Consider the following 26,856-nt stretch of genomic DNA (forward strand, 5'->3'; position numbering starts at 1 on the left):
GATGGAACAGATTGTTTCTAGGAATAAAGAACTGCTGGAGGAATCCTTTCTAGGCAAAGTATTATTAGACACGGGTTGCACTGGCATGAATACATTTCGTTCGTTCTTATCTTATTATCATGTTTCCCCTGACGTCCTTATTTTGGGGTTCATATCGATGGCAGCCCTGAATAGAAAGCTAGTAATATATAGCAAACCACAGACATTTTGCAAATTGTCAAAGCAATGAAGTGTAGTTGCAGCATTATTAAACTTATTTCCATTTATCTGCTACATGCCTATCCAGCATTTATCAAAATACTTGAACTCACGATCGGGATTCCGCAAAACGAGCGAACGCCATGAGACCTATTCTGACATCATAGTTACAAACCAAGGCACCAATATGTTTTCACAACCTCCTGGTAAATATTTTTTATCAACTCGTTGTTGCCTTGATTATATTTTGTCTAAGCGGTGCCATATGGCTATGCTTAACACCAAAAATAAATTGAAGAAAACAAAGCAGACGTTTTAGGTAATATTAGTTTAAGAAATTGTATATCACGGGATATACTGTAACTGCTGCTATACTGTATTACCATATCATTTCTGTAGGGTACACTTGAAAAATTCTGTGGTCAATACTGAAGCTGTTTCTTGTCGTTGTCTTATATTGGCTCTTTTGATTTTTTGACTTAGCGAGATATCTAAATCGCTAATAATCTGTTTTATTTATGTATTTCGTGCTTATACCAATTCCATCACGAACTCGCAGAGTATTACCAGCAGTACCAGTATTCTGTTATCACAAGCAGTTGGAGCGCATATCCCACAGAGCACGGCGCGTTGGCAGAATCTCATGGTCTAGTGAGAATGACGTCATCGGAAACACCACGCTCACTAAAATTTCAATGAACGATTATTAAAAATCTTGACCATGTTTATCCTAATAAAAATATCAAAAAAGATGTAACAAATATATTCTATCCTCAAAACTGCTCACGTATACAATGAAAGATATCTAGAAAATTACATAAAATGCAAATTTCTGCTCTGGTGATCACATTTCCCATAAAAGCTAATGTTAAAAATTTTTTTTACATCACTTTTCTTTTTGCGCGTAGAATGGGTTTTTAATGAATAAGGTCTATTAGGCTACAGCGGTTATTGCAATTTCATTCCTGTTTGAATCATGCATCTAACAGTCTCACACAGGATTCCTGCACTAATAATATTATATCTGATCATATAAAAAGGCATGTGTCACCTCCAACGATCCGACTTATAAAGAAAAGCAGAATATATTTATACAAGTCTCATGTCACTCACTTTAGGTTTGTTCAGTTAGATACTTTTGTCTAGAAAAGCCTAGCACGCATTCCGCATAAATCCTTAAGGTTAAGCTGGTTTCATGGTTTAGAAGGGGATTCCGAAACTGCGGTAGGCCTACCCTATACATACCCCAAGCGGTACTTTTCAAGGGGTACCTTAGATTGAGTATATAAGAATTGTCTTTTCATAACATAAGTGATCTTTAAATAAAAATAAACGGCACAACTACTGACAACGGAGACTTTATTTTCACAAAATTGAACATTGTGCGGGAACTTTTACATTTGCCGTGGGTCTGTTGCATCGGTAAACGTGCCGGTAAAACTGCGACCGATAGTATCTGAAAATACAGCTGCTTAAACAAACCGCTGTGTTATTGTAGGCTCAGAATATACTACAAAAATCAGTACTACGTCATCGACGGAACATACTAATTTGCGTTTCATTTCAGCGAGGTTGACTTTTCAAAATTCGAGTCTCACCAACGAAGTCCATTTAATGTGAGCGATTAACGCAAAAATTATTTAACAAAAATTAGAATAAATATCACATTAGGAGTTTTCCTGATAACTCACATTCGAGTTAGGCGCGACTCTTATGAGATCAGTGTCTATAGAAGAGACTTCTTTAGAGTGACTGTGTGAAAGGACCTTGCCAACAAAGACATCAGCAGAAAAATGTTGTCTATATCGCGTTTTTGAATTTTCGCACGACAATTTTTCTCACATGATATTTCAATTTTAATGTTCTATCATTCATTTTATGTTTACATTTATATTATAAATGAACCTTATTACATGGAATTACACAGCCTGTAAGTTTTACTGCTATGCCCTGTAAAATTCAATGCCAGGATATTTACGGTGATTTTTACTGGATTTTGAATTTAAATTCACAGGCTAGCGTTGTTAAATATTACTGCGAACTGCCTTGATAATCACTACTAAAAAACGTTAAGGATTACTGATGATATTCTGTGAAATCCACAAAAATTCTTGTGTTTTTTTTCCTAATAAAATGACATTAAAATAAAACAACTGCATTACAGACTACAGTAATACGTAAAGCCTGGCGATTGCCGGTAAATATTTTGTGAATAGCGTGCTAATTTCTCGTATACTTTTCTTCCTACATCGACTAAAGAAGTATTTCTAATTCTGCTCGTACGCTCCACAGCTCTGTAAATTAGTTTTTTGTTGGCTGACAAACATGATATCTATATAAGAAACATGAGGAACTATTCCGTGCATTGTATTATTTTCTCGAATATATATTTAAGTTACCAAACTATGTGCTATCAAACTCCTCCGTTATGACGTTAGCCGCCGCTCTAAGGGATAGACTTAACGAACATCCAGTCGCTCAGGGCCTAAATGGGCATAGGACCTCTCACCAAGTTTGGTTTAGTTGTTAGACGATTACTACGAATTAATGTATCACAAAATTAATGTACATGATGGTATGAAATGACGCAGATGACTACGAATTGCAGGTGATATTCACCTGTAAAATCTGTAAGGATTACTGTTCATATCCTGTGAACTTCAAAGGTCATTAGAGCGATTTTAATGAAAATCCTTGTGTTTTTTACCCTAAAAAGACATTAAAATTCCACAAATGCATTCTAGTAAAACGTAATGCCAGGCGATCGTTGGTAAAAACTCTGCGTGTACTGTGCTAATTCCTCACATCCCTTTTTCTTATATTGACTAAAAAAGCTTTCAATTCTGATCTTGAGCTCTACAGCTCTGTGAATACACCTATATAAAAATGAGGCACTATTCGATGCATTGTATATTATTCTGGGATATATATTTAAGTCTCTGAATACACGAATATAATTGATCAAAAATATTATAGAATCAAATCTTTTTGAATGTCTGTGATTAAATTGGGCAATTAACTGAATCAGGGGTTATCCATAGTTGCATGTACATCAGGTCCTCGGAATAGTTTGAATTTAAACTATATCAAATCATTTCGGAATCTTTGAGGTTGTCAGACACCAACGTTGGATTTTTTGAATCCCAACCTAATGGCCAACTTGCTAACGACCATAGAAGAATTTTTTCGGAATCTTTGAGGTTGTTTGACACCAACTTTGGATTTTCTGAATCCCAACCTAATGGCCATAGAATAATTTTTTCGGAATCTTTGAGGTTGTTTGACACCAACTTTGGATTTTCTGAATCCCAACCTAATGGCCATAGAATAATTTTTTCGGAATCTTTGAGGTTGTTTGACACCAACTTTGGATTTTCTGAATCCCAACCTAATGGCCATAGAAGAATTTTTTCGGAATCTTTGAGGTTGTTTGAAACCAACTTTGGATTTTTTGAATCCCAACCTAATGGCCATAGAATAATTTTTTCGGAATCTTTGAGGTTGTTTGACACCAACTTTGGATTTTCTGAATCCCAACCTAATGGCCATAGAATAATTTTTTCGGAATCTTTGAGGTTGTTTGACACCAACTTTGGATTTTCTGAATCCCAACCTAATGGCCATAGAATAATTTTTTCGGAATCTTTGAGGCTGTTTGACACCAACTTTGGATTTTCTGAATCCCAACCTAATGGCCATAGAAGAATTTTTTCGGAATCTTTGAGGTTGTTTGACACCAACTTTGGATTTTCTGAATCCCAACCTAATGGCCATAGAATAATTTTTTCGGAATCTTTGAGGTTGTTTGACACCAACTTTGGATTTTCTGAATCCCAGCCTAATGGCCATAGAAGAATTTTTTCGGAATCTTTGAGGTTGTTTGACATCAACTTTGGATTTTCTGAATCCCAACCTAATGGCCATAGAATAATTTTTTCGGAATCTTTGAGGTTGTTTGACACCAACTTTGGATTTTCTGAATCCCAAGCTATCGGCCACAATCCCCAAATTATTTCGTCATCTTTGAGTTTGTTTGACACCAACTTTGGACTTTCTGAAATGAAAGAATATACATATTGTAACTAATAATGTGGTAAGGAGTGAATTGATTATTCCGATGGCTTTTTCACTCTAATCAGGTTTTATGAGCACTTGTTTCAGCAATTCGGCACTTTAATATATTAGTATATTATGTTCTAGTATATAACCAGAATAAGTTTTGATGCTCACCATGCCTATGACCAACGCTCGGCGCAACTTTCGTTTGATGAGTCCAGATTAATTTTTGTGTCTGTAGGCTCAATTATGATTCTTGATTTTAACTACAACTCAGGCCGACAACAATGGCAGCTAGTTTTTAAAATATGTTTTGTTCAATGTATTTGTGTGTTACAGCGGGCAGGTGAAGCGAGCAACGCAGATTACAGAGCGGTAATTTTAAGAATTTACGTCAATTCAAGGCAAAAAATTGAATGACGAGTTTGCAAAAAAAGCTTCAACTCAGATCGCAATATATTTCGCATTTGATATCAATTAATAAATACAGGCTAAAATTAGGTTTACAAATGAACGATAGTTTGTTCGCATTACAGGCTACTTAAGTATACATAAATTGAAAACACGGGCATTATCCCACTTATTCAATTTGAGCAATTTTCTTACCTGCCTCCTTATCCGTTCCTTTGGAGTTTTCGATACTCTTAGCACTGCAATATAACGTAAATAATTTAAAATTGTTGAAAACAACCAATTAGTTTATTAAGCTAGTCCAAGTTTTACAGAAATGAGAAAATAAAACGATTCGAACCACTTTGATTAAATTTAAGAAATATAGCACAAATTTCAAATAGATTTGTGAAAAGCCGCGGTAATTTATCAAATTGCTATATAATTGAAAAGATTTAGGTTCACAAGTTGATATGGACTTCAGTGTTATATGATTATTCAGGCACGTTTTTTTTTTGTAGGATATTATTTAAATAGATTATCAAAGTCATAATATATTCGTTCATTCATCTAACATAAATAATGTATTATATCATAACATACTTACCAGACACAAAGCACCACAATATGTATAATCAACAAAAGCTTGAATATCTTCGATGCCATTTTCTCTGCTCGCGATGTTTTTCTCCCGATAAACATCGACAAAGGTGCCCCGGTATGATTGTAGCGTGCCAGCCTTATATGCTAAAATTATTTCCGGAACATTTTTTAAAATTAAACATAGCCAATGGAACATTATATATAACAAAATTTATGAAAAAACATTGTGATATCATGAAAATCTAACCACCTCCAGATGGATCGTTTCCGTCAATTGCGTTTCTATGAATCGTTACCTAAAAAATATCATAATTTTTTTATGATAATCATTCTGGGCGTATTACTCTCTATATAAATTAGTGTGACGTGAGGATTGTTTTCATAAATTTTCTTGGAATTTCGGCAGATATATATTGTGAAAATGCGATCGTTCGCACAATTTAATGCGAATTCAATGCAATTTGCAAATCTCATCGGCAAACTTTCTTCACATTTCATTCGTTGACTGACGTTGGTACATGCATGTAAGAATTAATAATTGAAGGTGAATCGAAACAGAGTGTGTATTTCATTTTGAGCCTGTAATTCGACACTGGCGCTTTCACCAGGGACTACTGCACGATACACATATATAGCACGGTTGGTAAATTTTACTTCAAAGATATAATACTTTACCAGTGAAAATGACGATAAAATTTCTCGTAAAAATTAGTTACACACTTTTCCGATAAATTTCAAAACGCCAGATGTTTTGATCTATTGAATATAAAATTCAATCTATTTCTATATATATATATGTCAGATACTAACATATAATCAGAAATACTTTAGGAATAACGGAAGTCATGAAATATACTAATATGCAATCACTCTCGGTAGTTACGTTGAAAAAGTAGGCCTGCATACACTCTAATGAATAGGCTGTATTAGGTTAAAAATGAATCACCAATAATAATTCAACAATCAATACAAAAAGTGGTCCAATCGCTTGTAGGAAAATATTGCATTTATGCGCAGATTATTGCTGAATAAAACACATCGCAGCTTGCATCGGTGTAGAAAAATTAACACGAAATTTCACAATTTCCGAAGCCATCAGCAAGTAATTCCGCTTAGGAGGGGCAAAATTTAATAACGTACAATTCGTGTTATTGCGAATACATTTTGCATTCATGTGTATCCTATTACTTGAAATAGCCTAAAAAATACCATAAACATCGTAATTTTGAAAATCCCTCCAGCATGAGTCCCGCTCAAGAAAGGCGAGATTTTATACTGGAAATTAATTAAGCGCATGTACAATAAGTAAAATATCGAACATGCGGATCGCTATCGAGTTTATTTTGTGTTTATTTTGCATTCGCTTTAATCACATTAATTATTGTCCAAATGCATTAATTTTTCTAAAACTCGTTTGTTTCCGACACACTATCAACTTTATTGTCATTACTGTGAACTAGTGACTCACTTTTTTGCACATGAAACGCAAAGGATTCAACTAATCGAGTCTTTTTATTATTATTTATAAATGTATTATTTGTGTTAATTTAGGCAAACGAGCGCGTGTATTGCGCGTTATAAACTTTATTCATAAGTTTTGCTCGTTTTCTGGGCATTTTTGTTACGTTTTGATGGTTTTACCAAGTGTTGTGTTTTCTGAATGCCGAAATAAATTGTATTGTATTGAAGTATCAAAAAGTTGCAAATCTCATTGGCAAACTTTCCTCACATTTCATTAGGATTAGTTGGCTGACGTTGTTACATGCATGTAAGAATTAATAATTGAAGGTGAACAGTAAAAGAGTGTGTATTTCATTTTGAGCCTTTAATTCGACACTGGCGCTTTCAGTGAATGCAGTCCCCACTACTGCACGATACACATATATATATAGCACGGTTGCTAAATTTCATTTCAAATATTCAGTACTTTAAACCAGTGAAAATGACGATAAAATTCCTCGTAAAAATTAATGACATACTCTTCCGATAAATTTTCAAACGCCGTATGTTTTAATCTATTGAATATAAAATTCAATATATTTCTATATGTCAGATACCAACAGATAATCAGAAATACTTTAGGAATAACGGAAGTCATGCTATAAACTAATATGCAATCACTCTCGGTAGTTACGTTGAAAAAGTAGACTAGCATACACTCTTATGAATAGACTGTATTAGGTTAACTAAGTCACCAATAATAATTCGACAATCAATGGAAAAAGTGGTCCAATCGCTTCTATCAAAGTATTGCATTTATGTGCAATCCATCACTGAATATACCACATTGCAGTTTGCATCAGTGTAAAAAAAATACCACGAAATTTCACAACTTTTAAAGCCCATTAGCAAGTAATTCTGCTCAAGAGGGGCGAGAGCAATTTGAGTTATTGCGATCAAATTTTGCATTTATGTGTGATTTATTACTTGAAATAGCCTAAAATACCATAAAATCGTAATTTTGGAAAACTCAACATGTCTTCCGCTCAAGAAAGGTTAGATTTTATTATTGGAAATCAATAAAGCGCATGTACAACATCATGGAGTTTGAGTTGCAATTTTGTATTCAGGCGTAATCAATCAAAATATAGTAATCAAATGGGATGTTGCGACTTTTTGGGTACACACACGCCTATATATATTGACCACATATGGTGTTTTTGGTATCGGATGATATATAGAAGCAAAACTTTTTCCACAACAACTCAAAATGAATAGTGTTACCTTCTGCGTACTTCAAGTAAATTCCAATATTGAAATAGCCCCTTCGGAATTCGGAAGCGTGTCGAATCCACGGATTTTCTGGAATCTATTTCTACACATGTCTTACCGAGGCATTTTACTTTTTGTTCCTACTAATTGGAGCATCCGTTATATTATGCGATAGACCCCAGTGTGTTCCAAGGTTGCGAGATTGACGGGCCGCGAAAACTATTGACGATGTTTCGCCTACCGCAGTCGGAGAAAGCTTACTGAGGTAAGCTGAGAGCATACCGTTCTTATTAGTTTTTTAGGGAAATGTATATAAAGCCTCCAGTTATTTTAAAATTGATTCCCGAGAAATACCGTGGTATTTTCGGTATCTTTTCTCATGTTTGATTTTGTAATGTCGCTCAAAATCATGTTCTTCCGTGATAGATATTACATGAAAACACACAAGACTCTGTGGTTTAACGTTGTTGCGGGAAATGAAATACGTTTCGTACCAGTTTTCCTAGGTCACTTTTTTACACTCATTGTATGATGAGTGCTTATATTTGACTAATTTTATTAGTTGTAACGCGAACAGGTCTGGTGCTATCGCCGAAGAACAACCAAGTCCGTCTACGCTGGGACAACGGACACAGCTAAAAACTGGATCGCGCGGCGCTAAGTCAGTTCTGCGGTTCGTCTCTTTTGTCACGTCGCCAATGCTTGAAACTAGAGTAGTGTTTTGACTAAAATAAAGGCACAAAACGTCCCTCCAAATGAGGAGTTACTTGACGCAAGCTTAAGATACAAAAATTAAATAAAAAGCGCGACTCATCTCATCGACTTGGTTCTGTCTGCACAGGACAAAATTGTTTTGGGGGCGGCCTGGAATGTGACCGAGGGACGCTGGCGGCCCGCGTGCCAGGATTTGGACCAACCTGGGGTAAATCATTATCTGATAAGGCGAATCTGCTTTAACGGGTTGTGCATTTAGTTGTCCTTTTGCGCGATGTGTTTTTGACTTTGATGGTGGCATTTTTCGACGTAATTAATCTAATTCTAAATCAACAATATTCGGCCAAAACACCGCTGGTTGCTTTAAAAAGACCCTCCATGCCAAAATGTAAGTTTCTCATGTGAAATAGGTTTTTGAAACAGTTTGCAGAAATGAATTTGACTACTTTTGTTACATTTCTATATGTATCTTGAAAATCTTTCTTTCTTCAAACAACGAATGTTTTGAATATTCCAGATGGAGAAGTTTACCAAATGATAACAACTTTGCTGCCTATCCAGAAATATCTGTATGCAATATTATATGACAGTGCTATGCCTATTTCATGCACCAATCTGCTCATGCCTATTACTTCCATTAGCCCTTTTCTTGGAGTACGTATTTTTGTTTGAGTGTCACAAATCTTTGTGCTGCAACGAGTGGTATCTTCACTCCATCCGCTGTTGGTCACAGTGAGAACATAAAAGTGCCATATGCTAATTCGTCACCGTCCGAAAACACATACAGTTAATTAGGAAGGTCCACTTGTATTTTCAAATTTTAGATATCTTGGAATTGTAATGTTAGCTAACATGGATATTTCTTGCGCCTTGTTGTACTAGCATTTACCAACATCATCTGATAAAGGTTAGGCTAGCTGACATTTTCTATAAAAGTATCTTTGTCCAATAAAACAGCTCCGAATAGATGATTTTCGCGAAATTTGTCGGCTAAAACTTGATTGTATAACACGACAAGTCAGGACTAGATATACAGGGTGTCTCAAAATATGTATATATACGCTTTTATTTTGATTTGCTTTTCAGGTACTCATCATAAGGCGTTCATTTCTTTAGAAAACATAGTATGTATAGGCTACCTAGTAAAATTTAGATGTTGTTTGCATTTTTTAACAACCCACAGTATGACAAGGAGATTAACCCAAAAAATGAGAAGCAAAATTGCTGATTGGCAAGAAAAGACATGTAAATCAGTAAGGCCAACTTAGCTCCTCTATAACAGAAAATTTGAAATTAATTCAGCTTCGAATGTTTTCCTCAGAGCGCCCGCTCCTTGATCTTCCTGGTCTCTGTGCATCAACTACAGATCCAGCCATGACACATATAAACCAGCGGAAAAACTTTAAGGGGGAGGGGGAGATCTATAGAGAGATTCTTCAAGATATTGTTATATATCAGTGTCTGCTACCGTCACCCCTGAATTACCAAATCTCAAGTACCTCTTTCATACAAGTAAAGTAATCCAATAACTTCACCTAGGAAAATCTTACGCAACTCTTCATTTTCTAACGCTGAACAACAACGACAACACTGTTAACATTAGCACACATGATTAAAAGATCGTTCAAGAGCCAGAATAACGCCTCCGTATAGATAACGGCTTAAAAATAAATGTCTGGAGTAGTTTGTGAACGTAAAGAATGTATTGTTTGAATTAAAATTGCATAATCCCTACAGACAAGAACATCAACTGATTTTTGACAAACCGGTATTTTACTCTGAATGCTTCCTATATAATAATCATAGTGTTTGAAAATAATTGGCAAAATCAGTGTGACACCATGACAAGGTTTTCTCAAAGCCGTATCTCAGATATCAAATATCTGGTCTTGGTGGTCTAATTTTTAAATTTTAATGTCTTCAGAAGGTTCTTCATGGATCGGCCCTCCTGCAAATCCAAACCATGAATATTTCCATGGCTATATCTTTTGGTTTCAAATCAATGATTTAGAAAAGCTACGTTTAACCAAAGAATGGTTACTGCCACTATTCAGAGAAATTGGATTTGATCCGCGTTAGCCACCCAAACTGTAACTCCATAACAAACATAAATTAAAAATGGAGGATCCTGGAGAGCAAGCAAAACCTATAAAAAAGTTTAAAACATTAGAAGTATCTCATGTGCCTGCCCACCAGCACACACACAAAAACACAAGCCTAGTTAAATGAGGCCTGGGCCAAACTTAACAAACAGAATACACGATAGTATTAAACTTTCAGGATGTTGTACTTCTAAATTCGAACACTTATGTTGATAATGACCAATACAATCTCATTCAAAGATAATGTGGGGAGTGGAATGTAATAAATGGGAGACGATAGTCATACTCACGAAGCCATGAAAGCTCTGAAAAAAAAAAACAAGCCATGAAAAACTACACTGATTGCTAGATTGGACATTGCGGAATAGGTGATAAGTGGTTTATTATACAAACAAACGCAAAACCATGACGGTAAATTCGGTGTGCGGACACTCATAAAAACAATTATCAGAAAATTTACCGGCGCGCGAGTTTCGTGCCCAAGCAGACACCGGTACAGGTCGCGTGCTATCGGATATAGCCTACGAATAGTAAAATGCCATTCGAATATTTTAATTTTCCATTCGCTATTCGATTATATTGTCGAGCCCTAGGTCGATCATGTTCAAAAAGCTCATTTCGCAAGGATAAGTAGATAAAAACGGTAGCAAGATTGGAAGCGCTTTTTAGCAAGAATTGGAAATTTTCTGGAGGTCCCAATCTAGTACCTACATACATCAACCCGCAGCCTTGTGTAATTTGTAAAAGTTCATCGGCTGGTTGAATTTCAGTTATAACGTAATATTCCTTCAAAAAAGCAATTTTCCGCGGAACACCTGAAGGTCTCTCGCTGAACACCAGTGTTCCGCGGAACACTGGTTAAAAATCACTGCTTTACGGTACCTGATTCCCCCCCCCCCATAAGTAGACATCGCCTGGCATTTCACAATGTAACCACGTGGCTAACCACCTTCAAAATTCCCCAACCTGGGGTATCCGATATCTTCATTGATATACACCTCAATGGGTATCTTTCAAAGCACAGTCATGCTTTGATCCATAATCCAGATAACCTCGGGGATTCCCCGTCCATTCGTTGGTTTTCCCTATGTGGCTCTCGTGAAAGGGAAATTTTTATTACAATTTATATTAATTATCTGTCTCCAGTAAAACTGTATAAATTCTCTTTTTCAATATTATACCTGATTTATTTATTTTTTATTGGCTGATCTTCGACTGTTGTTGATTTTACTGGTTGGAAAAAACAAACTTGACTTGACTCTGTCTACCTTGTTCATCAATTTATCGTAACATTCAGTTTACGCTGCTGCGGGATGGCGCAAAATACACATTTAATTAACAGCGCATCGCTGGCATATACCAGTAGATAGGTACATATTGAATTGGCCATTGGCCAGGAGGTTCCTTACATTCGAGTTTGATTATTTTTGGCCTAAACCTTTTTTGAATTAGTTTTTTTGTAATTTATTTTTGTGTGTGTGCTGGTGGCAGGGTGGGCGGGCACATGATATTTCTCATGTTTTTAACCTTTTTAAAGGTTTTGCTTGCCCTCCAGAATTATCCATTCAAAATTTCTGTATATTACAGTATTATGGAGTATTCGAATAAACTATATCTATCTATTTAGTAATTAGTAGTCTATGTCTATCTTTCCTTTTAATTTATCTTGCATATTTTTATTGAATACCGGTATCAGAATATGGGTATAGACTAATAGAACTGTAGAAAGATATAATAAAAATTGTTTATATTTAAACAGGCATTAGAATTGTTATATTTGAGTATTTAGTTACTAATCTGAGCAAGGTCAGAAGGTTGAGGTGACTGATTATGAATGAAGATTACATAAAACAAACAAATTCAACACAAGCCAGTTTGCTTATGACATCACTCGATAGCTTGAGAGAACAAAACATTCTCTGCGATTTCGATGTCAAAGTTGGTGACAAATCCTTCCGTGCTCATCGCTGTGTATTGGCAGCCTCATCAGGATACTTTAAAGCAATGTTTTCAAGCAAAATGAAGGAATCTCGTGATGGTTTTATTGATATGAAGAATGTTGATCAAAATGGGATTTCCCAATGTATAGAGTTCATGTATAAAGGAGGAGCAAATTTGAAAATGGAATACGTTCAACAAATCCTGCAAGCATCCAACCTGTTACAAATGGTTAGTTTGACAAACTTTTGCTTCCATTACTTGGAAACCAATCTGTCTCGAACCAATTGTCTTTCTGTCATCAACTTGGCTCAAGCATACGATCGTCATGATGTAAAAGAACAAGCAGAACATGTGCTGATCACTAATTTCAAATCAGTAATTTCCTCCGAGATGTTCCCGTTTATTATCAAGCCAGATCTCCTGCGTTACATAAAAGTTTCAAATGTAAGTTATCAAACATCATGGCAAGCTATGATAACATGGGCAAGAGCAAAAGATGAACATGCAGAGAGATGTTTCGGCAATCTTGTAACAGTCATCAATATCCAGACTTATCCTTTCAAGTTTCTTCTGGAGACAGTGTTAGAAGAACCACTGGTGAAAAGTAATAACATTGCAAAGAATTCAGTCATCACTGTATTATTCTCTAATGTCAAGAATCTTGAGACGAATCTTGAGATTGACAACTGCTTCATGCTGAAGAATATGGCTGAAACTCATCAAGTACCTAATCTAAACGCAGTTAGCTATGTGTTAAATAGATTCATGGAAATCAACTTTGAACAACTCATTGAGAAAGGGGAATTCTGTGATATTCAAAAAAATGATATAATTACACTTTTCAAATCAGCAAACACGAAATATTCCTCTGAGACTGTTAAATGGCAAGCCGCTTTAAAATGGGTTAGACATGACATTCGTAACCGAGAGCAATATTTCCATGAACTTTTCAGTCTCCTGAGAATGCATTGCTTTTCGCTGGAATATCTAAAAGATAGTATACGATTTGAAAATCTGGTTCAAAAGTCTGAAAAATGTAATGCTCTACTGATGAATGAGTTCATACGCCGCCTGACTACAAAACCCAGAGAGAACCCTTCTCAGATGCAGAACGCTGGGGCAGGTAGGGTTGCGATACTAAAATATGAAAGTTCTAAGAATAAGTTCTATTAGAATACAAACAAATTTGGTCGAAATGATAACAACTCATTTTCTAGGATCAGATGTATCGTACTGGATATTATGTCCTTTATCATTTCAACAAAATTATCACTAGAAATGTGAAAGGTTTATTACACGATAAATCTATTCGAAAAGGAAAATAGTTTGTAAACCTATGAAGGACATTTGTGTACTGCAGGCCTGAGTGCTGATGCGCTGATTATTGAACTTGACCTAATTTAAAATAATAACATATTCATAATTTATTACGAACTCAAAAATGTCGTTTTTAAATATTATCTATAGACCAGACTGGATTCCATGGCAGGTGCACGCCCGAGGGCGCTAGCGCTCCGCAAAAATGCACGCGAGCGAAATCAATTTTGCACGCCGAAAATTTGCAATTGCTCACCAATGTAAATCGGTTTGAATGGTTTTAAAATCAATAATCCAGTAATATAAAGATGCCAAAATATTATAACTCCACAATTGTCGACAAATACCAGCCTGCAAGATTTGGTCTGATCGAAATATTGCGAAGCAAAAAGACCATGGACCTTTCCCCAACCTTTGACCCGCGAAAAATTCCTCTCATTGTTACGTTCTTTTTTGCATCTTGCTGATTGGCCAATGTCACGAAGTAAACAAGGAAGTCGATTCTCGGGGAAAGGTCCATATCGTGTTGAATGATAGGAAATAGGAATCCCGTGAGAATAGTTATGGACGAAAAGATCGCCTCCGCACCAATGGCCAAGTACGGCTCTGATTCAGCGTATTTTTCATACAATAATTTTACACGAATGTACTGAACAGTACCGGTATCTAAAGTTGATCAAACACTCCCAAAATTAGTGACGAAGTATGAAAATAATGTTTGGGGTCAAAGGTCAAACGTCCATTTTGCTCTAATTTGACGTATTTTTTATCAATTAATTCTACGTAAAAACACTACCAAAGTTAATGACAAAGTATGTCCATTTTGCTCTGGTTCAACGTATTTTTTATCCAATAATTTTACCGGTATCCAAAGTCGCACAAACACTCTCAAAATTAGCGACAAACTGTAGAAATAATGTTTGGGGTCAAAGCTCAAACGTCTATTTTTATCTCTGATTCAACGTATTTTTTATCCGATACCGGTAATTTTACGCGGATGTATTGAGAGGTATCTGATGTCAAAGTCAGTTGCACGCGAGTGCAGTTGTTTTGCACGTCGTGAGCTATAATTGCACGCCAGGAATTCTTATTTGCACGCGGGAATTTCTGATTGCACGCCCGATTTCTCGTTCAAAAAGGCCATGAAATCCAGACTGGTCTATAGATAATAATTTAAACTCATTGATGGTGAAGATCATATGAGTCACATGCCCACCACCTCAACCAGGGTGCAATAAATTGCATAGGCAATGCCTGAATGCCGGAACGGAAGATTTTGATCCTTTTGAATATCAATTACATTGATTACATATCATTGGCTGGTTACACAGCCTCCTTATTGCTACTGAGCACAGGCATATTTGAAAGCAATGATGAATAGAAGTCCCTCAACTTGAGTCAATCACGGATCTACGTGATAATTAGTTGAGTGCAAATCTGAGTCATTTAGGATAGGATAGGATTCAAATATTTATCTCGGGGGAGAGGAAATTTGAGAGCAGACGGCTTAACCTTATGGTGAACCACGGCCTCTCGTCCAGTTACCATTCCATGTCGAGTATGGGATTAGTCAGTTACTTGTTTTGGGAAGCATGGACTTGATGGTGGAGGAAGCCGTAACCTACCAACGGTTACGTGAACCACCCTACGGTGGCGAGGAGTCCAGCAATCCTCGCACATAACCATCCCTGCACGGGATTCGAACCCCTGTAGGGTAATCAGAGGTGCGGTGGCGAGCGTATCCCTAACGTGTAGCACGATGAGCCACACTGCTGCGCACTTTCATTTAGATGACTCAAGTTACACTAAGTCATGATGACTTTAATTCAATTTAGTCAATGATTGATTTTAAAAAGCTTGGTAATCTTACAATATAAGCTTTGGTGGTTAATTTTACAAAGTTAATTTTTGGAAATCAACATTTGCAGGCACTTTCACAACTGTTACGCCTTCCAATAGCCTGAAAATCATTCAAAGACAGCCAAGCAATGGAGTCATGTTGGAAAGAGTTTTGGGAGAATCGCTTCCCGGCTACAAGCAATGGCCAACACGGGAACTTGTATTCTCTTTCCAAGCTGGGGAAATGATGGTGAGAAAATTTAAAAATTCAGCGCTCCGGAAGTATGTGCACCAGGATGGTACACAACCTGAACCCTAACCTGGTACACATACTATGTTCAGGTTGTGCGCCATCTTGGTGCACATACTTCTGGAGCACCGAAAATTCTCAACTTATATTATCTCTTAATTGTATATTCATGTTTATGCAATAACTAAATGCAGTCCTATTTTTATTCTTAGTCTCTCTGTTCTATTGTTAGTGAAATTGATGAGTGGGCAATATTTTTATTCTTGATCTGTCTGTTTTATTATTGATAAAATTAATGAGTCAGCATTACCAATTACCATTATCAATTGCAAAGAAAAGTGTAATAAAACAATTTAGTCCACTAATATTTGATAATTTTTCCATTCTCTCTTCTTTCATGATCCAAAGGTCCATATAATTCAGGGGTCTCAAACTCAATTTACCTGGGAGACGGAGTCTGAGTGAGTCCGGGTCGCATCAGGTTTTCCACAATAAAAGCATAGCTTAGAAAGTTAAATCTTCTTTCTCTATTCTTCTATACGCAAAACATAAATGTTAGTAGTTCCGCGATGGACCTTGTTAGTTTTCGGTTGTGTTTCAGAAATTCAAGTATGAATTAAAGAACCCAATGATCATTCTGATGACTTGGGCATCGTAGCTTAAAATTGCAGTAATCAAAAATTAGTCTAGAAATAGCAGTGATACCTAGGCTAAACTTCTCTACCAGTACTATTGAAAAACAGGTTGTTGAATTTTTTGAATCCAAATGATTATGTGAAACATATACCCCAGTTTATAGACTTCAACTCGCGAAGCCACCTTTAAACTAAGCACTAAGAAATTTGCAATGGTGACGTATAAGAAACAATTTTGGGGGTCTAAGGTCGGGGAAAAGGTCCGTGGAATATCATGCTTACAGGTACGGTACTAGTAGGTTACCGTACCGCATATGCCTTTCGGGGGATAGATTATGAAATATTTTGTTTCGCTCTACGTGTCCTGATTATATATTAAATGCATCGATCACTCTAACTGAGCTGAGTGACTTACGGGCCGCACTAACATTATACTTTCATACCAAGACGGGGGCCACAAACTATTGTCCTGCGGGCCGCGAGTTTGAGACCTCTGATATAATTGATCTATATCTTCGAATTCCCTTACCCCCAAATTGGAATGAATATCAAGCCAAACAAATTGTAAAAATAACTTTCTATTCATAGGGGAAGCTATACAAAGCTCAAGAGTTTGTTTCTTACCTACCTGACTCGCATGAAGGATGGAAAGTTCGGTATCTCATAAACAAAGTGTAACACCTTTTCTATGTATCCTGGCAAATACAGGTGTCGCATAAGGGGGTGACTGAAATATCTGGCTGTTCTTTGGTTCTTGAAAAACTATTCGAAAACGCGCAACTCTCAGTGTGTCCTCCAATGCCACAAATATCAAATGTTGTACAATGAAATTTGATATATTGAATTAAATCCAGTAAAACAGTTCACAATGTTGAATGAGGTTAAAGAGGTGTAGCGTACTAATAACAGAATGATGCAATATGTATGGTGATGTGTAGCGTAGCGGTTTTCTGAATTTAAATGAAAATATTCAAATACAGACCACAGAAAATAACAATAATGCATTAAAGCACTTGCAAACTTAATCATTAAACAATGTGACATTGTCTAGCTCTACTGACAGTATTTAATTAACATGAAATACTATATACTATTTAAATACCAATTAATTATTATTATTTGGAATATTATTTGAACTAATAACAAGAATTCCTATCATAAACAACAAATACTAAAACTTACCGAAACGTTTTAAGCCAGGCGATAACAAATATTCAGAAATAACTTCAATTTCAGTTCAGGATTCAGAGAATCAATCAATCAAATTACAGTCTATTTATAGCTTATATAATATTCTACAATAAAAGTTACAGCAGTTATATGTTCCAATAACATAAGCCTTGGGTATGGGCAATTATTATCCCTACAACCGGACGTTAAACGTAACTAATTTAACACATAAAAAGCAATCTATGCGAATATTAAGCAACGACTGCCGTCAAACACGGCAGCGAGTCACGTGAGAGCGAGGCAAGATTAGACTTGTCCAGCGAGAGTCGATTGCAACATATGTGGACAGCTGGAATTTTCCATTTGTCGTTTCACTTTAGGGAAATCCCCATTGATAGAAGATAATGCCAATTTTCGAACTTACATAAACTCCCCCCAAATGTATGCATTGGGACAATAAATACATTTCCCTTAAAAACAGAAAGTTCAAAAATTGCAGAAAACGAAATTATGGTCAAATAATAAAAATTGACGAAATCTCAACTTGTATGTACATGTACAATATTTTCAAGATTTCTCATCTTGAATAAACAGTCCATAAAAAGCTGTTTTAAACAGTTCAGTTCTTTCATTACTTTTCTTCCACATTTGCTTCTTGAATGAGACATAACTTGTTGATTGGTCTTCTCAGTACTCCCCATTGAGTTTTGACATCTACATTACGAACTATGTCAAATCGATCCGGATATGTGTTGACAATTCGTCCCATTTCCCATTTGCCCCTTGATACACTGTTGTTTACCACAAGTACTATGTCCCCAACAGTGAAGTTTCTTGTCTTGTCCGGCCATTTTTGACGAATGGCTATGGTTGGCAAATATTCTTTGCAGAATCTCCTCCAGAACTCGTCAGCAAGAAGTTGAACTCGACGCCACTGTAGACGACTATAGGAATCTTGATTATTAAATAATCCAGGTGAAATACATGGTGTTGGTTTTTGCAGAAGTAGATGATTTGGAGATAATGGTGCATTATCTCTTGGATCAAAAGAAACTGGACACAAAGGTCTTGAATTGATTATGTATTCTGCCTCCAGGAGTGCAGTATGCAGAACATCTTGAGATACAACAGGAGATTTGTAAAATATCTTGTTCAAAATTCTTCTTATTGATCGAATTAAAATTTCCCAGGAACCTCCTTGGTTGCTGGCTGTTGGAGTATTGAAATACCAGCGGATTTCTTGTTTTTTGAAGAATCCATCTAACTTGGTATGATCGAGCTTATGCATTTCTTCTCGTAATATTCGTTCTGCTCCAACAAAATTAGTTCCATTGTCACTGTGCAATTCAAAAGGTTTTGATCTTCTTGCCATAAACCTCCTAAGAGCATTTATGAAAGCATCAGTGGATAAATCTTCTGCCAGTTCAATATGTACAGCTCTTGTTGTGAGGCATGTAAATATGCAGCCATATCTTTTGATTTCACTTCTCCCACGTTTGATCAAATATGGGCCGAAGAAGTCGATTCCTGTTGAATAGAATGGTGGTTGACCAACCTTTAGACGAGCAGATGGCAGTTCAGCCATTAACTGTTCTCCTTGTCGTGTGTTAGCTTTTCTGCAGGTCACACATTTATTTAATTCATGCCGAATTGTTGCTCTCGGTCTTGTGATCCAGTATTTTTCACGAATAACATTCCAAGTATGAGAAACACTTGAATGTCCAACTTTCTTGTGATAGAAGTCAATGATTAATCTGGTTAAGTGGTGATCATTTGGTAAAATGATGGGATGTCGCATTTCGAATGAAATAGGAGCTTTATCCAACCTCCTCCCAATCCGTAGAATTCCATCAGTTATAATTGGATCTAGTTTTGCAATTGACTTTGTATGCTCAGCTTTCTTCATCTCGTGACGAGCCTTCCTGTCACCAATTTCATTTTTGTCTGATAAATTATCAATGACAGATTTGTAATTCTGCTGCTGAACATATTTCACAAGTGCTTGCTCTGCGTATTGCATTTCTTCCACAGTTATATTTCTTGTGGTAACAGAATTGTGGTTACGAAGGAAACTTTTATAGCGTAACACCCATGCAGTGGCAATCTTGAGCCTTTGTAAATCAGAAAAGCTTTTAATGAAGTTGTCAATTGTGTCAATATCCGAAGCAATAATTGTTGCCACTTTCTTTCTTTCAATTGGCTGAAATTCATCAGGCAGGTCCGTTTTATCTTCAGAATTTCTTGGCCAACTATCTTCGGTCTTCCATAAAAATTCAGGTGCAAGCAGCCAACGACTTTTATTGATGAGAGTTTTCAATGATAAGCCTCGTGATGCATCGTCAGCCGGATTGATTTTTGAAGGCACTTGTCGCCATTGAGACAGCTTTGACTGTCGATGAATCTTGGCCAATCTATTTGCAACGAAGGTACGAAAACGTTTTCTTGGATTACATATGCTTTGACGCACTGCACTCGAATCAGTCCAAAATACGGACTCACAATCGGAATAATTCAACTTTAATCGTAGCCACTTATCTGCCTTTACAGCTAGCACAGCAGCAACAAGTTCAAGTCTAGGAATGCTTTCAGCCCTCGGAGGAGCCACCTTTGCTTTACCACATAAAAATGAGCAGTGTATTTGATTATTTTCATCGACCAGCCTCAAATACGAAACTACACCATAACCGAAGCTAGAAGCATCTGAAAAATGGTGTATCTCACAATGTTTGATATTTCCAAATTCTTGTGGCTTGAAACATCTTGGAATCGAAATATATTCAAGATCAGTGAGCTGTTTGAACCAAGTGTCCCAGTCTTTAATATTGTCTTCTGTAATTACTTCATCCCAGCCGAAACCTTTTTCGATGATTTCTTGTTGCAACATTTTTGCTACCAGAATCACGGGAGCGAGCATTCCCAGGGGATCAAATAGTGAATTAACTGCAGATAAAATTGTCCTTCTTGTATATGTCTTCAACTTAGGTACAGTTGAACGAAGTTGAAAAGCATCGGCATCTACATTCCAGAAAACTCCAAGAACACGCTCTTTTCGAGGTTCATGCAAATCCAACTCTTTCACAGATTTGGTATGTTCAGATTCTGGGATATTGGCCATCACAGTGGAACTATTTGAAATCCACTTCGTTAGATTGAAACCTCCCTTCTTCATCAAATTACAAAGTTGTGTTTTTGTGTTTATTGCATCTTCATCACTATCAGAAGATGTAAGACAGTCATCTACATAAAATCCATTTTCAATAATCTCACAAATTCTTTTATCAAATTCATGACCAAATCGTTTTCCGGTTTCCTTCAAGCAGAATGAAGCAATGCAAGGTGAACTGCAAGCTCCAAATATATGACGTTCCATGAAATATAATTCTGCCTTCTTTAAAATATCACCATTTGGCCACCAAAGAAATCGCAGAGCATTGCAATCTTCTTTCTTAACTTTAATTTGATGAAACATAGCTTCAATATCAGCAACTAAAGCTATGCGTCCCTTACGAAATTGAGTCAACACACCAATAAGGCTTGACACCAAGTCTGGTCCAGGCATGAGAGTGTCATTAAGAGAAACACCTTTATAAATTGCAGCACAATCAAATACGATACGCACTTTCGGTTTGTTTGCGGTACACACCGGGTGGTGGCACAAATACCAAACAGGACCTGCAGGGATATCTTCTTCTTGCGAAAGCTTTTTCGCAAAACCTTTTGTAATATATTCCTGCATTTTTTCTGTGTATTTCTCTCTCAAATCATCATTTTTAGACAAACGTTTATGGAGATACTCCAATCTGCGTTCAGCCAATGCACGACTTCCGCTCGGCAGCTGTGTCCCAGGACGCCAAGGTAAAGGTATTGTGAAATGACCATCGAAATGCTCTACAGAGCTCTTCAGAAAATTTAGAACATGTCTATCTTCTTTCGAGGTTGGAAATGTCAAATCTCCAATCTCATCTTCAAAATCAGTGTACCATGTTCTTCTTATCTCTTCTTCGAGTAACATATCAGACTTCACAAAGTTGACATGAATCTTGTGCGTTGATGGCATATTCACTGATGGTCCAATAATCGACCATCCCAATGGAGACTTTTGTGCAAATGGCTGCTTCTTGTTTCCAGTTCGAACTTCCAACACATGATGTGCATATGGACAATCAGTTCCAATAAGCAGAGAAACATTTTTATTTTTAATTTTACGTAGATTAAGTTCTTGCAGATGAGGAAGTAGCTTGAGTTCTTCTTCAGATGGAATAGGATTTGGTTGAACTGGAATCTTGTCAATAGACATCACATTTTCAATGAATATTTCTTCTGCATCGTCAATTGATGCAACAGTGAGATTTACAACAACACCATCATGCATGACTGGTCGTTGTCCTAATGTGTTGATTTCAACAGTTCTTTGTTTTCCAGTCAAACCAAGTTCTTCAATTAAGCTTGTTTCACAAAAAGTTGTGTCGGACCCAATATCGACCAGAGCATATGTTTCCACTTCAACGTTATTTGCTCGAATCCTGACAGGCAAAATATTTCTGTAAGTATACATGGAGCTCTTGCATGCATTTGAATTAGCTTGAACTGCAGTAGTCACATTCTTCTGAATTGAGCTTTGTTTGTCATCATTCTTGTTGAAGTTTGCATTTTCTTCATTTTCTAATTTCTTTGTATTTAAATGCAACAAAGTATGATGTCTTCGTCCACACCCTTTAACAGAGCATGTATATTGTGACTTGCAGTCCTTTACCAAGTGACCTCCACGTAGACAATTGAAGCAGAAACCAATTTCTTTCAGGAATTTTACTCGTTATTCAATCGATTTAGAATTAAACTTTTCACATTTTGACAAAAGGTGGGAAAAGGAACAACACTTACATTTTAAAATAGCAGGACTCTGGACATGAGAAGTTGCTTTGACATCCTCAGTTTTCACAGTATAAGTTGTAGACTTTCGTGTTGATTGCCGTTTTTGTTGTGGCTTATCTTCACGTCTTCTGATGTTCAATGATTTCGCAGTATTTGAACCTGCAATATCAGCTTCCTCTTCAATGAAATCAGCCAAGTCCCATATCTGAGCCTTTTTACCAGTATTATTTTTGATCTTCACAGCTTTCCTTTCCCATCCTTTCTGTGAGCTGTATGGTAGCTTACTGGCAAAATCGATAATACGATCAGATGTATTCATTTCTCCAAGGCTATCAAGCTTACCGAGCACAAGAACACATTTTCTCATTAAAAGAGCATAGTCTTGCAGTGCTGCATGATCATCTGGTTTTATATTCGAACAACGATGCAACTGTTCTTTAAAAGCTTCAGTTACAACATCTGAATCTCCAAATTTCTTATGAAGAATATCTTTAGCCTTGGCATAACCCACTTCTGGTTCAAATATAGAACAGTGTTGTATGAGCGATTTCGCTTTTCCTTTGCATTGATGCAGTAAGAAAGCTAATTTCAAGGCATCTGTGGGTGCTTTAGCATCAATATTAGTTTCAAAATTTTTCTTGAAAATATAGTAGTCAATAGGATTACCAGAAAATGTCAAATATTCCAACTTTGGAGCATGCATGGCTTCACCAAAAGCTCTGACTATACTCTGAGCAAATTTATCAGTGTCAGTGACCAAAGGTTTAGATATATTATGTTCATTATTTGAATCTGTGTTCAGTGCAAAATCAGCGGACTGTTGGGAAAATCCAGAATTCACGCTGTCATCATTGCTTGAAGACACCACATCTTGTTTAGGTGAAACAGCAGGTTTAGTTGTAGCGATAGGAGATGATTGACTTACCACCTGTTGATTAGTAACGTTTCTCTCAGGTTGTTGTTCGTGTTCTACAGTCCGCGAAGTTACTACAGCTGTAGCTTCCTTTTGAACACCAGATCTGATGAATATATCTGATGAAGACCGAGAACTTCCAGCATCATCAACCACAGACAAATTCTCCCAAACAGCAGCCTCTGCTTCTGCTTCTTGCAAATCAAATTTTGCTTCCAATATTTAATTTTCATGTTCAATTTTGCGTTTTTCATCTTCAATTCTCTGCTTTGCTTCTGTTCTTTGCAATGCAATTCGAGCTCTTTCACGCTTAACTTGTGCCTTGGCCATATGTACAGACCCTTTGCTGCATATTGATGTCTTGCTACTCGCATAAGAGCGTTTACTTCGTATGCTACCAGACAAGGACACGACTTCACTTTCCGCTCTTTCTCTTCTGGAATCGGGAAGTTCAGAATCTTTGCATTGATTTGAACTCCACGTTTTGGGGTTTTGTAAATGTGTGAATTCACGTACTCGAGCAAAAAGGTTGTCAATGTCTTTATTCACATTCCAAAGTTCATTTTCGAATTTCAATCTTATTTCATCATTGGGTGCAGCTGATATACTCTCAGAGTACATTTCCACAAGTTTGGCAAAAGGATCATCAATACTTGACATAACAGAATTTAGCACATGCAAATCCTGATCAGCAATTGCTTTTTCAGCCATGAAATATAAATGTTCTAATGTTGTACGTTGTTTTTTGACATCAGCCAGTGATGGCATCTTCTGACAAGCGGCTGTTGTATAGTTAGCCAGTTGCCTCAAAGCCAGTTTTCTGGGTGAGTAATCTTCATCACTCGAACTCAAGTTCATGATTTCGTTTCGAAAACTTATTATGTAACACCTTTTCTATGTATCCTGGCAAATACAGGTGTCGCATAAGGGGGTGACTGAAATATCTGGCTGTTCTTTGGTTCTTGAAAAACTATTCGAAAACGCGCAACTCTCAGTGTGTCCTCCAATGCCACAAATATCAAATGTTGTACAATGAAATTTGATATATTGAATTAAATCCAGTAAAACAGTTCACAATGTTGAATGAGGTTAAAGAGGTGTAGCGTACTAATAACAGAATGATGCAATATGTATGGTGATGTGTAGCGTAGCGGTTTTCTGAATTTAAATGAAAATATTCAAATACAGACCACAGAAAATAACAATAATGCATTAAAGCACTTGCAAACTTAATCATTAAACAATGTGACATTGTCTAGCTCTACTGACAGTATTTAATTAACATGAAATACTATATACTATTTAAATACCAATTAAATATTATTATTTGGAATATTATTTGAACTAATAACAAGAATTCTTATCATAAACAACAAATACTAAAACTTACCGAAACGTTTTAAGCCAGGCGATAACAAATATTCAGAAATAACTTCAATTTCAGTTCAGGATTCAGAGAATCAATCAATCAAATTACAGTCTATTTATAGCTTATATAATATTCTACAATAAAAGTTACAGCAGTTATATGTTCCAATAACATAAGCCTTGGGTATGGGCAATTATTATCCCTACAACCGGACGTTAAACGTAACTAATTTAACACATAAAAAGCAATCTATGCGAATATTAAGCAACGACTGCCGTCAAACACGGCAGCGAGTCACGTGAGAGCGAGGCAAGATTAGACTTGTCCAGCGAGAGTCGATTGCAACATATGTGGACAGCTGGAATTTTCCATTTGTCGTTTCACTTTAGGGAAATCCCCATTGATAGAAGATAATGCCAATTTTCGAACTTACACAAAGCTTTTCAAGCTGGAATACTCTTTGGAGTTGAAGGGAATTTCACAACAAAATGGAAGATTAATATGGAATCCTGACATTCCCAGCAAAACCAACAAAACAGGAGGAATTGAAAAGTAAATTTTTTTACTGTTTTACATAAGAATGAAAATTGTCATTGAAGACTAATAAAAATTATGTAAAACTTGCCAGATATTATGAACTAAACTACATGCTTATTTATAATGAAGATAATGACCGCCGCATCTATGCACTTCAAAACCACGAAGTTGAATATGAAGAAAATATAGTGTGGTTTCTTTTTAGTAGAAAAAGCTCCCAATGCTTTAAATTTTATCCATTCCCACCAGACTGGCACTTGTATATAATGTTATTTCACATCCTCAGCATAACAATGACTTACATATTATTTGTGCATTCAGGCTCAAATAATAATGCACCATCTGATATCTGTCAGACTAGAATAGGCCTACTATTTATTGTGTATCACTCATATTGTCAAATGATAGATTTTCAACCAACTAAGCTAGTCCTGGAAAGGTAATTTAATTTGCTTTTTCTTTTTACTTTATTTCAATGTGAATTTTCAATAGCCTGAAAGGATTGACATGGACTCTGATCTGACTGGAGATCTAACATATCTAACCTGTGTAATCAATAAATAACTGATGCAATACCTCTAAATTTAATCTTGGTTTTTTGTTTTTTTAGCAATGGATATCCTGACTTGAACTATTTCCAGAATCTGCGTGATGCTCTGAATGCAAAGGGAATAGAGTAGATAGTGTATCTGGACAGCTTATATTAAATACTATTCTCGCATCATGATGACCCAATCTATAATAAAGGCAGTCATTGATATATAAGGATCTACTATTTGTTCCAGATCTGCATTAGCCAATTTATTACACATTGGGTGAGGTGAGGAACATTGGATTTAAAGCCGGTATTTTTCAATACCACACTTTTAACACACGCAACTTATCGACGGAAAACTAATCATATATTATAGCGACATTTTTTTTACTACATTTTATTCAACTAAGCAGTTAACATTCGCGGTTGGGAAACACTGTTTTCTACCTAGGACTCGGGAAGTTATTGCAAAAATATAATACCTATTAGTAAGTGCCGGTTAAATCGAACAATAAGTGTTTTTATGCCGCACTCTTCTTTTTATGGTTCGAATAAAATTACTTACACTACGTTGGTTATATTTTGATTTGGTTTTAATGACGATGTAAAGCATGTAAAAGTTTCGATAGTGTGTATGCAACACTATGTTGGTCGTATATCTACTGCTCGTGAGTGTATATTACCATCGAAAAGAGAGGTTATC

The 26,856-nt window shown here is 36.2% G+C and overlaps 5 protein-coding genes and 1 long non-coding RNA gene across 7 annotated transcripts; 2 read left to right on the forward strand and 4 right to left on the reverse strand.

The window, feature by feature from the left end:
* Positions 1-3,104: 3,104 nt before the first annotated feature.
* Positions 3,105-5,544, reverse strand: LOC120333679 (uncharacterized). 2 transcript variants are annotated; one of them, XM_078120579.1, is made up of 3 exons: positions 5,252-5,544; positions 4,861-4,904; positions 3,105-4,174 (listed from the first exon to the last, which is right to left on the reverse strand). In XM_078120579.1, exons 1-3 carry the CDS (start codon positions 5,344-5,346, stop codon positions 3,285-3,287), a joined length of 1,029 nt encoding a protein of 342 aa, XP_077976705.1. In that variant the 5' UTR covers positions 5,347-5,544; the 3' UTR covers positions 3,105-3,284. The 2 variants fall into 2 exon arrangements, with proteins under 2 accessions (XP_077976705.1, XP_039256945.2); XM_039401011.2 differs by having other exon boundaries at positions 3,105-4,252.
* Positions 5,545-12,514: 6,970 nt separating this feature from the next.
* On the forward strand, positions 12,515-17,571 carry LOC144411760 (uncharacterized). The gene is made up of 3 exons (XM_078109349.1): positions 12,515-13,839; positions 15,962-16,122; positions 17,346-17,571. The coding sequence occupies exons 1-3, from the start codon at positions 12,606-12,608 to the stop codon at positions 17,433-17,435; spliced, it is 1,485 nt and encodes a 494-aa protein (XP_077965475.1). The 5' UTR covers positions 12,515-12,605; the 3' UTR covers positions 17,436-17,571.
* A 44-nt stretch (positions 17,572-17,615) lies between these two features.
* Positions 17,616-19,747, reverse strand: LOC144411762 (uncharacterized). The gene is made up of 2 exons (XM_078109352.1): positions 17,940-19,747; positions 17,616-17,707 (listed from the first exon to the last, which is right to left on the reverse strand). Exon 1 carries the CDS (start codon positions 19,723-19,725, stop codon positions 18,559-18,561), a length of 1,167 nt encoding a protein of 388 aa, XP_077965478.1. The 5' UTR covers positions 19,726-19,747; the 3' UTR covers positions 17,616-17,707; positions 17,940-18,558.
* LOC144411792 (uncharacterized) lies at positions 19,745-22,482 on the reverse strand. The gene is made up of 2 exons (XM_078109378.1): positions 19,846-22,482; positions 19,745-19,756 (listed from the first exon to the last, which is right to left on the reverse strand). The coding sequence occupies exons 1-2, from the start codon at positions 22,480-22,482 to the stop codon at positions 19,745-19,747; spliced, it is 2,649 nt and encodes an 882-aa protein (XP_077965504.1).
* A 236-nt stretch (positions 22,483-22,718) lies between these two features.
* Positions 22,719-25,551, reverse strand: LOC144411763 (uncharacterized). Its single transcript, XM_078109354.1, has 2 exons — positions 25,103-25,551; positions 22,719-24,870 (listed from the first exon to the last, which is right to left on the reverse strand). The coding sequence occupies exon 2, from the start codon at positions 23,500-23,502 to the stop codon at positions 22,741-22,743; it is 762 nt and encodes a 253-aa protein (XP_077965480.1). The 5' UTR covers positions 23,503-24,870; positions 25,103-25,551; the 3' UTR covers positions 22,719-22,740.
* Positions 25,513-26,577, forward strand: LOC144411772 (uncharacterized). Its single transcript, XR_013468875.1, has 2 exons — positions 25,513-25,633; positions 26,229-26,577. It is a non-coding gene; the product is annotated as an uncharacterized LOC144411772 (long non-coding RNA).
* The last annotated feature ends 279 nt before the right edge of the window (positions 26,578-26,856 follow it).

Source organism: Styela clava, chromosome 15, assembly GCF_964204865.1.
Source record: "Styela clava chromosome 15, kaStyClav1.hap1.2, whole genome shotgun sequence".
Classification (NCBI taxonomy): domain Eukaryota; kingdom Metazoa; phylum Chordata; class Ascidiacea; order Stolidobranchia; family Styelidae; genus Styela; species Styela clava.

Bases quoted from the DNA above. Each gene is read 5' to 3' on its own strand.
- LOC120333679 (XM_039401011.2), bottom strand. From the start codon at position 5,346: ATGTTTATCGGGAGAAAAACATCGCGAGCAGAGAAAATGGCATCGAAG. The intron at 4,905-5,251 runs GTAAGTATGTTA...GTTATATTGCAG, and splicing joins ATTGTGGTGCTTTGTGTCTG to TGCTAAGAGTATCGAAAACT. The intron at 4,253-4,860 runs GTAAGAAAATTG...CTTTCATTTCAG, and splicing joins AGGAACGGATAAGGAGGCAG to AAAGTCCAAAGTTGGTGTCA.
- LOC144411760 (XM_078109349.1), top strand. From the start codon at position 12,606: ATGAATGAAGATTACATAAAACAAACAAATTCAACACAAGCCAGTTTG. The intron at 13,840-15,961 runs GTAGGGTTGCGA...CAACATTTGCAG, and splicing joins GATGCAGAACGCTGGGGCAG to GCACTTTCACAACTGTTACG. The intron at 16,123-17,345 runs GTGAGAAAATTT...TTCTATTCATAG, and splicing joins TCCAAGCTGGGGAAATGATG to GGGAAGCTATACAAAGCTCA.
- LOC144411762 (XM_078109352.1), bottom strand. From the start codon at position 19,725: ATGCGACATCCCATCATTTTACCAAATGATCACCACTTAACCAGATTA.
- LOC144411792 (XM_078109378.1), bottom strand. From the start codon at position 22,482: ATGTATACTTACAGAAATATTTTGCCTGTCAGGATTCGAGCAAATAAC.
- LOC144411763 (XM_078109354.1), bottom strand. From the start codon at position 23,502: ATGCATGCTCCAAAGTTGGAATATTTGACATTTTCTGGTAATCCTATT.